This window comes from Gorilla gorilla, chromosome 8, assembly GCF_029281585.2.
Source record: "Gorilla gorilla gorilla isolate KB3781 chromosome 8, NHGRI_mGorGor1-v2.1_pri, whole genome shotgun sequence".
Taxonomy (NCBI): Eukaryota; Metazoa; Chordata; class Mammalia; order Primates; family Hominidae; genus Gorilla; species Gorilla gorilla.
This window is the reverse complement of record NC_073232.2, coordinates 66,765,668-66,780,092: the sequence shown is the minus strand read 5'-3', so window position 1 is coordinate 66,780,092 and position 14,425 is coordinate 66,765,668. Positions and strand designations below refer to the sequence as shown.

Below are 14,425 nucleotides of genomic sequence, written 5' to 3'. Positions count from 1 at the left end.
GACTTGTCTTCGGAGTAACTCTCCAAAGAGAGTGAAAGGGAAGTTGCTGCTCCGAGGAACCTGCCAAGAGTTGTGTGTCCTGACTGCCGTGGAAAAAAGGAAAGCGAACCACCAACTTGGGCTGCGCTCCTGCTGCATCTCCCCTCGGGGCCTGCCGCCGGGAAGATCGCGGCTGCTGCGAGAGTACCCAGCCCCAGGCGAGGTCGGGACGGGGACCGCGCTCACGGGAGGCGTCCTCTGAACCTTGGGGAGGCGCCGCTGCGCCCGCCAGACCCTCGGCGAGCCCACCGGAGCGCGCTGGCGACAGTGACAGCGCCGCCCCCCGCCCGCGCCCGGAGGTGGCGGGGCCTCCCCACCAGGCCCGGAGCCCCGGCCTCCCCGGCGCGGCCGCCCGGCCCCCACCCTTCCCGCTCCCGCCTGGCCCCGCCGCGCTTACCCGGGGCCGGAGCCCGCGCCAGCAGCGCGGCCGCCGCCAGTGCCAGCAGCCGCATCTCCCCGCCGCCGCCCGGCGCTGTGACGCGGGAGAGCGCCGCCGCCTGGCCCGGCCGCCGCCAGCCCGCCCCGCGCCCGCGCCCGCGCCCGCCCCCGGCCCGCCCCTTGGGCCGCCTGCCACGCCGGGCCGGGGCTGCTGGGTCCCTAGGCCCGCACCGGGCGCGGGAGCCGCCGCGCGATCCGTTCGCTCCAGGATCTGTGGCGTCTCCTTTCAACAGCCCCATTTCCCAGATGAGAAAACTGAGTTTCTGCAAGGTGATCGCTGGTGACTCACAGAACACACAGGGGCAGTGCGACCGGCGGTCCTCTGCCCACAGATGCACTTATTCCTAAGGGAAGGCGGGATCTGGGAGCCAGGGGGTGGGGGCGCGTCCAGGGAACCTCTGGCCTGAGACTCACCTGCTGGTCGTGGGCCTCCTGCGCTCACTCCACAGGACCCTCGGGAGCCAACGAGCAGCTGAGGGGGAAGAAGCCCCTTCTGCTGCCCTGAAATGGAGGGCGGGGTCCGAGGTGCTAACCCTTGGAAAACTGAGAGGGTCCACACAGACCAGCCCAGAATATGTGGAAACTATTAACAAAAGTGCCCATTTACAGTGCCTCAGCCAGGCCTGGGCTAAAGTGATTTTCCAGATGCTATTGAACCCTGCCGCGGTCAGGCCCTGGGACAGTTCTGTAATCTCCATGCCTCAGTTTCCTGCACCTGTAAAATGGGGAAATGGGCCCACCCCTTCTGGGGTGTTTAGGAAGACCAAGTTACACCATTCCCATTAACGCATTGCCCCAGCACCCGATTCACGGGTGTCAGTGAACACTACTATTATTACTATACATAAGGAAGCAGAAGCAGCCACATGAAAGAGACCCATGTCACACAACCACGGAGCCCTGTCACTCCGAGCCAATGCCTGGTCTCTTTGCCACTGTTCTAAACTTAGGGTCTGAGCCTAACCCATCTCCAAGTAAGAAAACCACATGTTAGGTCTATTCTGTGTGTGTCTATCAGGAGAGGTCTTTGTGGAGTTCCAGTGAGGGGTAGCAGCAGCTAGCAGGTGGGCCCTGGTTGGGAGTGGGTCCCTGTAGGAGGAGGAGGAGACAGGGCCCTCATCTCCTTCCCTCTAAGGGAGTGAGGAGGTGTGGGTGGCATGGAAAGAGTGTGCAGCCCACTAGTGTGAGCCCCAAGGCATTCCCCAGAGGGACCATCCTCTTTAGGCACCCCAGGCCAGTGGGTGCAAAGGCTCTGTGACATCTCTGAACCCCAGACACTTCCAGAGGTCTCTGGACCCCATGGGATCCTCCAGCTAGGAGACTCATCTGTGGACCAGGGCCCTGCAGGGACTGGACTGACCATCAAGGCAGCCAGGCTGGAGAAAGCAGCCCCATCTATAATTTGGGTTGGTGGAAGGGCCTGAGGACCTGATAGTGAGTTGGCAACAAAGGTACTTGGCTATCATGCCAAGGACAAGAAGTGAGAACTAGAACTGGGGTTAGACGGACTCCTACAGCCCAGGAATGCAAACTAGAAGCAAGTGAGGCTTCCAGACCAGAGTTTGGAAACCAATTTTATACATGAGCAAACGAGCCTCATGTCCCATCCACATAATGTCCTAGGCCTCATTTTACAAATTAGTAAATTCAGGCTCAAAGAAGACCAGGGACCCGTACAAGGTTCTGTGGGGCACCAAATGTCTGAACTGGGAACTTGGACTCTGACTGCAGACTGTTGACTCAGCCCTGGAGCCTGGGACAGTGTTTGGCAGACTGAGGGAGGATGTCTGAAGAGGAGCACTGGTTCTGAAAGTGGATCTGTGACCCGCTCTGGCTGGGCAACAACCTTGGGTCCTGGAGCAGCACAACCTCTCTGAATTTCATTTGTCAAGTGAAGGTGACACATGTAAAATGGCGTCTTGACATGGCTGTACTAAGAGCAGCTAGAGATGTGGCAGGGCCATTTGGTATCCTTGGTAACCTCCCACCTCAACCTGCTGGTCTCAATTTACTCTCCCAGTTGGTGAAAAGCAGAAGGGACCCCTTAGATGTGTTAGCCACCCTTGGAGGAGGCAACTCCTGCTTTGGTCGTTGTATATTGCTAAATATCCAACTCTCATCGCAAAACAGAGCAGAGATTCAACCTGCCACCCTTGACTTGCTTCGTCTTTACCAAACTGGGGTTGTGCCAAAGATTTGAGGCTAGAAAGTGCTTTTCTTGCACTTTTCTGCTACAGGTAACATTGTGCTGATTTTACAGCTGTGTGCGCTGCTGGTACTTTTCAGCTTCCCATATAATCTAACTGATCATCCTGGTAAAACCTTTGCTGCATGAACACAGGAACAAGGGAATATACTCAGCCCTCATGGGAGACAGAGCCAGTGACCCGGATAAGACTTGGCCTTTCAGCTCTTCTGGACTACATTGGCAAAGGCCTTCCAAATGGTTTTCTTAGCTCTGCTGCCTGCTCACTCATTCACAAGCTTAGGACCATTTGAAAATCCTTCACAGGCTTCTTTGTCCATACCTTGGCTCTATCAGGTCTTACTTTGTACTGAATTGGAAGAATAATACAATCCAATTCTATTTTTTGTTTACCTCATAAAAAGAGGGTGTTCAAACCATTCTAAAGTTGATCCAGATTTCTGTGGACACTAAGCTATATGGAGAGCCTACTCAACTAATCCTGGATTCTACCAGTTGCCACTGAAAGAATCTTAGAAATCCAGATTTTCTCCAACAAGTGCATTCTGCTATCACCTGGCAGGCCGGGGCTTTTCCTCTTTCATTATCCAATTGTTTTAGAACCTGGGTCAGAGATGGAAGAGTACAGCATGGTTTTGTAATGGACCTTGCACACAGCAAATATATCCCTAAACTAAGACCATCAAGCAAAACGAAACACCCCTCTTCTAAGGTGTTTAGCAGATTTCCAAGTGTTACTTTTTCAGTCTAGGTTTCTAAAAGTAATTTTGAATATTTGCTCCTCCCTATTGTTCACAGGCATTTTACAGCTAAAAGCAGTCAGCTACATGCTTGAATTGCCACTAAAAGAGAGTTCACTCTAGAGAAAAGCAGTTATCAGCTGTGACTGAGAGAGCAGGGAAAATATAAGAAAGAGGAGAGATCGTGGTTACAGACAATGCAGCCATCCAGTCAGAAAGATATGCCTAAGGCCCCTGGGGCAGAGTTTACATGAAACCTGCAGCACCGTCTTCTCCCTGCACAACTGGGGAAGGAGTACAGACTGCACTATTTTTCCCGAAATGTACAGAAATGTGAAGCTATAGGCCTGACAGGATGTCTAGATAGAAATAGCTTCTAACCAACCTCATTGGTGACCCCAATAGAGGGGCGTGATTGTGAGCTGATGCCAAGGGCTCTGCAGGCCGGCTGGATGCAGCAACCTGGACCAGCTCCCAGGAAACGGAAAGACATGGCCCCAGATTCCTAGAAGGCTCCAGATGGAGGTGATTGAAATGAGGGAGGGACTAGGAACCAAACAGATGTCTATAAAACTGACCACAAAGAAAACATCTTAGAACTGACCACTGATGTATAAGACTAAAAATCTCAGTCCATGCCGTCTACTTTTATTGAACATTCAATGAGCAAAAGACAGACTGAAGAACTGTTCAGAATAAAAGAGGTTAAAAAGACTTATCAACTAAGTGAAATGTATGATCCTAGATCCTTGATGTGAGATCAGGAAAAAAATGCTAAAAAGGACATTATTGGTATGACTGGCAAATGAACTATATTGTATACTACATATATTTCCTGAGCATGATTATGAAAGAGAATGCCTTTACACTTGTTCTTAGGCAATCCACACTGAAGTATCTGGTGTTAATAGAATGACTGTAAATTACTCTTAAATGGTTCAGCAAAAATAAGAAGTTTATCTATAATATGTATTGTATAATGTATATATGGAAAGAGAGACAGAGACACAGTGAGAGAGAGGCAAATGGGAAAGTCGGTAGATCTAGATAAAGAGCATATGGAATTCATTGTACTATTCTTGCAACTTCTGTAAGTTTTCATTTTTTTCGAAGTAAAACTTAAAACTAAAAGTTGTTTATGACTTTTATGATATCTCAGTGTTTTTATATATATGCTGCTCATAGGCATCATGTAATTATTGATCAGTATCATACATATTACATTATTTCATCTATTGTAAGGTACTATTAATTATAAATTGCTTCCTCCCCATGTCAAAGATGTTACAGTAAATGCAGTTCTGATGTTTTGTGAATCCAAGCAGAAGACTTAGCCTTCAGGGAAATTCCCATTCTGCATTCTTAATAACTTAGAAATAAGGGAATAAGACCTCTGTAAGTCCTCTACAGAGACACAAAGACTCCCAGCTTGGAGCAAGTCTAGACTAAAAGTGTTAGAGAAACAATGGATTGTAACCAAAGCCTAGGATGAGCTAGTCTGACACAGGTGGCAGTTTGACTCCTGTGGAGGTAAAGGCATCAAGCTCTATCAGCATGCGACTGCTGTAAGGCTCTGACTCACTTCCCAGCCCTTGGCATGAAAGCCCATCACCCATCAGGAGAATCTGAATGGCATTCAGTTCCATATTCACAGAAGAGGAAAATCGGTTTCACAAACACCCATAGTCACATTAAACTAATGTTGTTAGTTTGAGTTTTATTGCTGTTTGTAATTGTGTTTAATTTACACATTTGGTTTTTGTTTTGCACTTGTAAAGCAACTATAAGCTTAGCTGTTTGTGTTTGTGCTGCTTTATTTCCACAGCAATAACTGAAGTCAAGGCAGGCTCCATAGGGATGTTTCTTGGCCTTTGAAAAGAATAGTAGTCAAGTTTGCCAAACATTGCTTTAGGGAATTCTCACTCTCTTTTCCCAAGACTGATGGCACCCCAGCTCAGTAGTCCTTGAGGGTGTGCTTGGAGGGACTGCAGTAAGTCCAGCAGCAGATGGTACATAAATCCTCAGGAGTCAGGAGTCATTTGTGAGCCTCTTCACAGAGTCCTTGTGCTTGGCCCAAGCTAGGTGTTAGCGTGGCCCAGTGCAGAGCAGCAGGTAACACACACGCACACACACACACACAAATGTATGCACACACGTGCACACATGAGCTCTGGCTTCTGGTACCCAGGCTGTGGGCTGTAGACCTGACATTTTCATGAATCTCTTTACTCTGTCTTTTCTACAGCTCAGCACATCCTCTTTGTCCCTGTGCCCAGCTCATTTCTCTGTGGGACCTTCTGGTCACAGGGAGGGAAGCTTTTGAGGCTGAAAGTAGCACCACATGCCCACACGCCTGACTCTTTCTGCAAAACCTTCTGACATGTGCCCACATCACCCTCTGTGCTCAGGCCAGAGACCACCCTGTGTTCACCAAAAGTGAGTTGCTTGCTCCCAAATGCATTTATGCTATTACCAGCATTTACATCAACAAATGTGGACAGAGTGCTCACCACGTGCTTGTGCCCCTAAGGACCCCACCTGGGAAGCCTCCCTACCTGAAATGTGGACCTCCCTGAGCCTTTGTGGCTGCTGTCTTCCTGTCTCTGTCTCCTGCTCTTCAGAATCTATATTCATTTTTTCAGGTTGCCGTAATCCACAGGCCAGGTGGCTTAAACTGTAAAAAATGTATTGTCTCACAGTTCTGTGACACAGTCGGAGATCAAGGTGTCACTGGGTTGGTTTCTTCTGAGCTTCTTTTTTCCACTCACTGATGCCATCTTCTCCTTGTGTCTTCATGCAGTCTTCCCTCTGTGTGTGCCTGGGTCCTAATCTCCTCTTCTTATAAAGACTCCAGTCATATTGGATTAGGCACTCCCATATGAATTTACCTCTTTAAACGCCTTAACTCCAAATACAGTCACATTTTGAGGTGCTAGGGATTAGAATTCAACATATGATTTTTTGAGACAGAGTTTCGCTCTGTCACCCAGGCAGGAGTGCAGTGGCACGATCTCAGCTCACTGCAACCTCCGCCTCCCAGGTTCAAGTGATTCTCCCACCTCAGCCTCCAAAGTAGCTGGGACTACAGGCACCCACCACCATGCCCAGCTAATTTTTGTATTTTTAGTAGAGATGGGGTTTCGCCATGTTGGCCAGGCTAGTCTCGAACTCCTGACCTCAAGTGATCCGCCCACCTCGGCCTCCCAGAGTGCTGGGATTACAGGCGTGAGCCACCATGCCCAGCCCTCAACATACGAATTTTGGGAGGACACAATTTAACCCATTACTGAGCACCACAGAAACTCTCATGAAAGGTCTGTCAGGACTCCACCATCTCTGACATGACCCTCATTTTCCCCCACAATCCCCCTTCCAGAACCCCATTGTGATGTCACATTTCAGCTCAAAGCATTACGTGTTATTCTTAACATCTGCCACTTCTCTCTTCCCACCTCTGTCTGCCTTATTGAACTTCATCTTTCCTTCATTCTCTTCAACTTCCACTTCTTCTTGTATGGTCCTGTTGATGCCATCTTGTTTCCGTCCCCAGACTCATCATCTTTACCCACTGTCAACTGAGTTCCCACCCTGGTTCTCTCTCAAGATCTTCCTCTCATAGCTTTCACCCTTGGTAAACAATGAGGACACATCTCAAAAAGAATGATGTAATTTAATTGCCTTTAGTTGGCTGGGCCATCATCTATTATAAAGTGCTCTTAAAATTAAAGCTAATTTAATTCTGAAGAACTAAGGATTAAGAAGTTAAGAGCTGGGGTTCTTACAATATGGCTTGCAGACTACAAGTGTGAACTGAGGAGGTCCCCAAAGTCACTTCTTACTAAGGTAATATTTTGTTTGTTTTTTTTAGAGAGAGGGTCTTGCTCTGTCACCCAGGCTGGAGTGCAGTGTTGCAATCATAGCTCACTGCAGCCTCTACCTCTTTGGTACTAGCCATCCTCCCACCTCAACCTCCCCAGTAGCTAAGAGTATAGGTGCACACAAAGTAATGCTTGATTAAATGTTTTATTGCCTTTTTATTCTAAAAGCTATACTTGATCAATATAGAAAATATAAAATAATAAAAACTACAGAAGAAATAAAATTTATCAACAATTACTAACTAAAAACAATCACTTAGACATTTCATCACTCTAGCAATATTTCTGTTAATAGCTACTTATCTAGTGGATGGAATATTTTCCATGTTATTTCCTAATTAGTCATGTCTAATATAAAAGGAAGTTCTTGAAATCCATCTTATATATTGATCCTTTGATTATTTTTTCCATGATTTTAATTAATTCATTTGCACTTTCAAAGTATATTATCTTTTTCTGAAAATTATTTTCTGTCTATTGTATACAACATTTCTGTTTCATATCTTATGCATTGGTTGTAACTTCTAGAACAATGTCAAATAAAAATTGTAATACATGACATTTTTTATCTGATTTTAATGGAAGTATATGTAGATATTTTGCTCTTTTGTTTGAGATATTCTATGTTATCTGAAAAAAATCTTATTCTTAGTTTCTAAGGAACTTATTACAGGAATGGTTGTTGTACTTATTATATGTCTTTTAAATTGAGATACAATTCACATACTACAATTCAGTGGTTTATGGCATATTCACAAAGTTGTGTAACCATTGCCACTAATTCCAGAACGTTTTCATCACCCTAAGAAGAAATCCCATACCTGTAAGCAGTCTGTCCCGTTCCTCCCCTTCCCCTGAATCCCTGGCAACCACTAATATGCTTTCTGTCTCTATAAATTTGCCTATTTGAATATTTCATTGACATGAAATTATATGTTATGTTGCCTTTTGTGTCTGGCTTCTTTTGCTTCACAGGTTTTCAAGGTTCATCCGTATATAACATGGGATCAGTTCTTCATTTTATGGCTGAACTATATTCCATTGTATGGATATGCTATATTTTGTTTATTCTTTCATCATCTGATAAACATGTAGGTTGTTTTTACTTTCTGTATTAGGTGAATTATGTGTATTATGAATAATGTTACTGTGAATATTCATGTACAAGTTTTTATGTGGACATATGTTTTCAATTCTCAGAATTCACACCTAGGTTTTCTCTAAGAGTTTTATAGTTTTGACTACTACAGTTAAGTCTTTTTGATTTTTAGGGGAGTTTTTTGTATATATTGTGAGGTAGGGATCCAATGTCACCTTTTTGCAGACAGATATCCAGTTGTCCCAGCACAATTTGCTGAAAAGATTATTCTTTCCCCCATTAAATTATCTTGGCACTCTTGAAAAATCAACTGACCATAAGTGCATTGGTTTATTTCTGATTGTTTTTAATATCTACTGAGAAAATCATAAGAATTTTCTTTCAATACAAAGCACTGTTAGAATTAATAATTTTTAACTATCTTTAGTCAAGAGATGACCCAAATTGAGTTATGATGAAATACTCTTTATTTTTGAGACAGAGTCTCACTCTGTTGCCTAGGCTATAGGAGTGCAGTGGCACAATCATGGCTCACTGCAGCCTCAGTCTCCAAGGCTCAAGTCATCTTCCACCTCAGTCTCCTAAGTAGCTGGGACTACAGATGCGCACCACCATGCCTAGCTAATTTTTGTATTTTTTGTTTTTTGTAGAGATGGGGTTTTGCCATTTTGCCCAGGCTTGTCTCAAACTGTTAGGCTCAAGCGATCCACCTGCCCTTGGCCTCCCAAAGTGTTGGGATTACAGGCGTGAGTCCACCATGCCAGGCCAGTCATGGTGAATTATTGTTTTTGTAGTCTGTTAAACTAGATTAGCTATTATTTTGTGTTAATAAGTGAGATCGACATATTGCCTACTTTTTTAGTGCCATCTTTTTCAGGCTTTGTTATGAGGTTTATGTAGGTTTTATAACAGAAGCTCCACCTTCTATAGTTTGGGAAAATAAAGGGTTTAAAGTGGTTCACAATTTAAAATGTTTGAGGTCCCCTGACACCTCTGGAAGGATTTCCATTACTCCTGTCTGTGAGGTCCCAGGTATCTGCAAAATTATGTCTAAACCACAAATGAATGTTTAACTCAGTTGAGTTTCAGTTATAGTTAAAGAACAAGTCACAACCTTAAGAATAATGTTATTCTCTTCTTCTCCATCCATGTCAGCTGAAGTTATCCTTTACATTAATAGTTTGCTTACCCGAGGTTGCTGTCATCTTTCATTCTTCCTGAACACTCATCATGTTTCTCTTCATCTGCAGCTGCTGCTACTTAATCTAAAGAAAATGCAGCCTGTGCAGTTGACATATTTGCTTTCCTAAATACCTTGCATCTGTCTTTACACTGAAGTTTGCATCTCTGTGTGACAATTAGAACATAGGCTTGGAGCCAAGCTGGTATACACCAGCCATATGACCTTTGTAGGGTCTTTGCTTACTCACCAACAGAACACGGACAATAGTAGGATCCACCTCATTGGACTGTGGAGAGCACTGATTTACTATTCATAAAGTGTTTAAAATGATGCTTTGCCCTTAGAATACAGAATTTAGCACTTAAAAACACTTGTCTCTTACAGGCTGAAATTTCAGAGCTTAGATATTATGCCTCATTTCAATTCTCTCCCCTACTGATTTTTTAAAAATAAAACTTCCTGTGTCCGTGTGTTCTCATTGTTCAGTTCCCACCTATGAGTGAGAATATACGGTGTTTGTTTTTTTGTTCTTGCGATAGTTTACTGAGAATGATGACTTCCAATTTCATCCATGTCCCCACAAAGGACATGAACTCATCATTTTTTATGGCTGCATAGTATTCCATGGTGTGTATGTGCCACATTTTCTTAATCCAGTCTGTCATTGTTGGACATTTGGGTTGGTTCCAAGTCTTTGCTATTGTGAATAGTGCCACAATAAACATACGTGTGCATGTGTCTTTATAGCAGCACGATTTATAGTCCTTTGGGTATATACCCAGTAATGGGATGGCTGGGTCAAATGGTATTTCTAGTTCTAGATCCCTGAGGAATCACCACATTGACTTCCACAATGGTTCAACTAGTTTACAGTCCCACCAACAGTGTAAAAGTGTTCCTATTTCTCCACATCCTCTCCAGCACCTGTTGTTTCCTGACTTTTTAATGATTGCCATTCTAACTATTGTGAGATGGTATCTCATTGTGGTTTTGATTTGCATTACTCTGATAGCCAGTGATGGTGAGCATTTTTTCATGTGTTTTTTGACTGCATAAATGTCTTCTTTTGAGAAGTGTCTGTTCATGTCCTTTGCCCACTTTTTGATGGGGTTGTTTGTTTTTTTCTTGTAAATTTGTTTGAGTTCATTGTAGATTATGGATATTAGCCCTTTGTCACATGAGTAGGTTGTGAACATTTTCTCCCATTTTGTAGGTTGCCTGTTCACTCTGATGGTAGTTTCTTTTGCTGTGCAGAAGCTCTTTAGTTTAGTTAGATCCCATTTGTCAATTTTGGCTTTTGTTGCCATTGCTTTGGTGTTTTAGACATGAAGTCCTTGCCCATGCCTATGTCCTGAATGGTAATGCCTAGGTTTTCTTCTAGGGTTTTTATGGTTTTAGGTCTAACATTTAAGTCTTTAATCCATCTTGAATTAATTTTTGCATAAGGTGTAAGGAAGGGATCCAGTTTCAGCTTTCTCCATATGGCTAGCCAGTTTTCCCAGCACCATTTATTAAATAGGGAATCCTTTCCCCATTGCTTGTCTTTCTCAGGTTTGTCAAAGATCAGATAGTTGTAGATATGCGGCGTTATTTCTGAGGGCTCTGTTCTGTTCCATTGATCTATATCTCTGTTTTGGTACCAGTACCATGCTGTTTTGGTTACTGTAGGCTTGTAGTATAGTTTGAAGTCAGGTAGTGTGATGCCTCCAGCTTTGTTCTTTTGGCTTAGGATTGACTTGGCAATGCAGGCTCTTTTTTGGTTCCGTATGAACTTTAAAGTAGTTTTTTTCCAATTCTGTGAAGAAAGTCATTGGTAGCTTGATGGGGATGGCATTGAATCTATAAATTACCTTGGGCAGTATGGCCATTTTCATGATATTGATTCTTCCTACCCATGAGCATGGAATGTTCTTCCATTTCTTTGTATCCTCTTTTATTTCCTTGAGCAGTGGTTTGTAGTTCTCCTTGAAGAGGTCCTTCACGTCCCTGGTAAGTTGGATTCCTAGGTATTTTATTCTCTTTAAAGCAATTGTGAATGGGAGTTCACTCATGATTTGGCTCTCTGTTTGTCTGTTATTGGTGTATAAAAATGCTTGTGATTTTTGTACATTGATTTTGTATCCTGAGACTTTGCTGAAGTTGCTTATCAGCTTAAGGAGATTTTGGGTTGAGACGATGGGGTTTTCTAGATATACAATCATGTCATCTGCAAACAAAAACAATTTGACTCCCTTTTTTCCTAATTGAATACCCTTTATTTCCTTCTCCTGCCTAATTGCCCTGGCCAGAACTTCCAACACTATGTTGAATAGGCGTGGTGAGAGAAGGCATCCCTGTCTTGTGCCAGTTTTCAAAGGGAATGCTTCCAGTTTTTGCCCATTCAGTATGATATTGGCTGTGGGTTTGTCATAGATAGCTCTTATTATTTTGAGATACGTCCCATCAATACCTAATTTATTGAGAGTTTTTAGCATGAAGAGTTGTTGAATTTTGTCAAAGGCCTTTTCTGCATCTATTGAGATAATCATGTGGTTTTTGTCTTTGGTTCTGTTTATATGCTTGATTACATTTATTGATTTGCATATATTGAACCAGCCTTGCATCCCAGGGATGAAGCCCACTTGATCATGGTGGATAAGCTTTTTGATGTGCTGCTGGATTTGGTTTGCCAGTATTTTATTGAGGATTTTTGCATCAATGTTCATCAAGGATATTGGTCTAAAATTCTCTTTTTTGGTTGTGTCTCTGCCCGGCTTTGGTATCAGGATGATGCTGGCCTCATAAAATGAGTTAGGGAGGATTCCCTCTTTTTCTATTGATTGGAATAGTTTCAGAAGGAATGGTACCAGTTCCTCCTTATACCTCTGGTAGAATTCGGCTGGAATCCATCTGGTCCTGGACTCTTGTTGGTTGGTAAGCTATTGATTATTGCCACAATTTCAGAGCCTGTTATTGGTCTATTCAGAGATTCAACTTCTTCCTGGTTTAGTCTTGGGAGGGTGTATTTGTCGAGGAATTTATCCATTTCTTCTAGATTTTCTAGTTTATTTGCGTAGAGGTGTTTGTAGTATTCTCTGATGGTAGTTTGTATTTCTGTGGGATCGGTGGTGATATTCCCTTTGTTGTGGGGTGGGGGGAGCGGGGAGTGATAGCTTTAGGAGATATACCTAATGCTAAATGACGAGTTAATGGGTGCAGCACACCAGCATGGCACATGTATACATATGTAACTAACCTGCACATTGTGCACATGTACCCTAAAACTTAAAGTATAATAATAATAAAATAAATAAATAAATAAAAATAAAAATAAAACTATTCTCCTCATTAGTACTCACTATTTCTGGCTCAGGAGCCTCTCCTTCCCTTACAGTGTCCCTTGGACTTTACCTGCCTATGAAGCCCCCCCAAACACCAGATAGCTCTTCCGAGAAGAGTTTCATAAAACTGGGGCTGTTTTTACTTCCTGCCGATCCTCAAGCTCCTTTCACACCAAATTCAAAAGGTTTGTGGCCTCTGCTGCACCTTTAGAAGGCTGTTAAGATATCATCCCCACCGCTGATGCCCTTTCTAAGATGACCTCATGGCTTCCTGCTGCACTTGCACCAGCAGAAGGAATGCATCCCACATGAAGCCCATGGAAAGCACCATGGCCACAGCTCACCACATACAGGCAGATGATCACTCTTCTGAGCTCCACACCCTTACGAGTAGCCCCCTTCTGAATGTTTCTGTCTCAAGCTCAGCTTGTTCAAAGGTGGGTTTATCAGCATCCCAAGCAAACCTTCTCCTTCTCTATTGTCTGCAAATGGCTCCGACATTTTGCCACCCAGAAAAAAACCCTAGCAGTCATTCTGGATTCCTTCCGCTCACCATCCTCATCACACACTAGCCACACTTTATGGTTCAATCTTCTAAATTTCCCCTGAATTCACCCTGCCACCCACACTTTAGCTGAACCCCTTGTCACCAACGATGCTGGCTGTCATCCACTCTTGACCCTTTTCGCCAGAGTGATCTTCACAAATGCAAATCTGACTTCAGATTTCTCCAGAGCTCCTTGTAGTTTTCAGGATGGATGGTCAAGTTCCCTAATTTTGACCCCAAAGCCCTATGTGACTAACTGCCCATCTGCATGCAACAAGGAGCTCGGAGCCGCCCTTTTCAAGGCCGGTTTCTCCATGTCAGCTCAGCCCCTTCTCTCCTGCTTGGCTCCTCTCCTTAGATTTCCCCATTTTTCCACCTTATCTGTCTCTTCCTTTCTATTGGATCATTTCCATTGGCATAAACTTGGTCTCTCTGCCATCTTTGTCCAGCTACAACCATTGTTGCTTTCCTTTCTAATCAGACTTGCCTGCAGAGATGTCCAATGCTTACCTCCAGCAGCTTGTTTCGTGTCTGCTGCTGAACATTGCCCGTCTGACCTCTGCCCTTCTTAGCTGCTGAGACTGCTCTCCTCAGAACTGTCAGCAACCTCATGCATCAAATGAAATGCACTGTGTCCTCAGCTCACTCCAACTCTCCTTAGCATTCTACACTGCTCACCACTCCTGAAAATTATCTTTTCTTATTTTTGTTGACTTTGAAGAAAATTCCTAAGAAATGCTCCTCACTCCATTCCTCCCTACTTCACAGGGCTCACCCTAACTCTACCCCAGCACCCTAGTTAGTGTCATCCATCCACTGTTGTGGTTTTTCAATATGGTACCATTTATTTGCAGTTAACTTTCTCATTTACATTTCCAATCTAGATTTATCTTCTAAATAACATGAACTTCCCACTCAACATCTCTGCTCAAATGTGCCATTGGCATTTAGAACTGACCATGTCTCAACTCACCT

General features: G+C 43.9%; 1 protein-coding gene and 1 long non-coding RNA gene across 5 annotated transcripts in view; one reads left to right on the top strand and one right to left on the bottom strand.

Moving 5' to 3' along the window:
• VSTM4 (V-set and transmembrane domain containing 4) overlaps positions 1-557 on the bottom strand; it is a 102,042-nt gene extending 101,485 nt beyond the window's left edge. For 3 of the 4 annotated variants that reach the window (XR_008669263.2, XM_063710083.1, XM_031015622.3), the window contains exon 1: positions 437-555. Coding sequence is in view for 3 of the 4 variants with exons in the window: in XM_063710083.1 (XP_063566153.1) it covers positions 437-491 (55 nt within the window). In the remaining variant the exon portion in view is untranslated. Of the gene's footprint in view, positions 1-436 lie in introns of all 4 variants that reach the window. The other variant, XM_031015621.3, reaches the window with a different exon arrangement.
• A 6,288-nt stretch (positions 558-6,845) lies between these two features.
• The window catches only part of LOC101132463 (uncharacterized), a 30,245-nt gene continuing 22,665 nt past the window's right edge, over positions 6,846-14,425 (top strand). Inside the window, exon 1 of the long non-coding RNA XR_008669264.2 lies at positions 6,846-7,266. This is a non-coding gene — a long non-coding RNA (uncharacterized lncRNA). The remainder of the gene's footprint in view (positions 7,267-14,425) is intronic.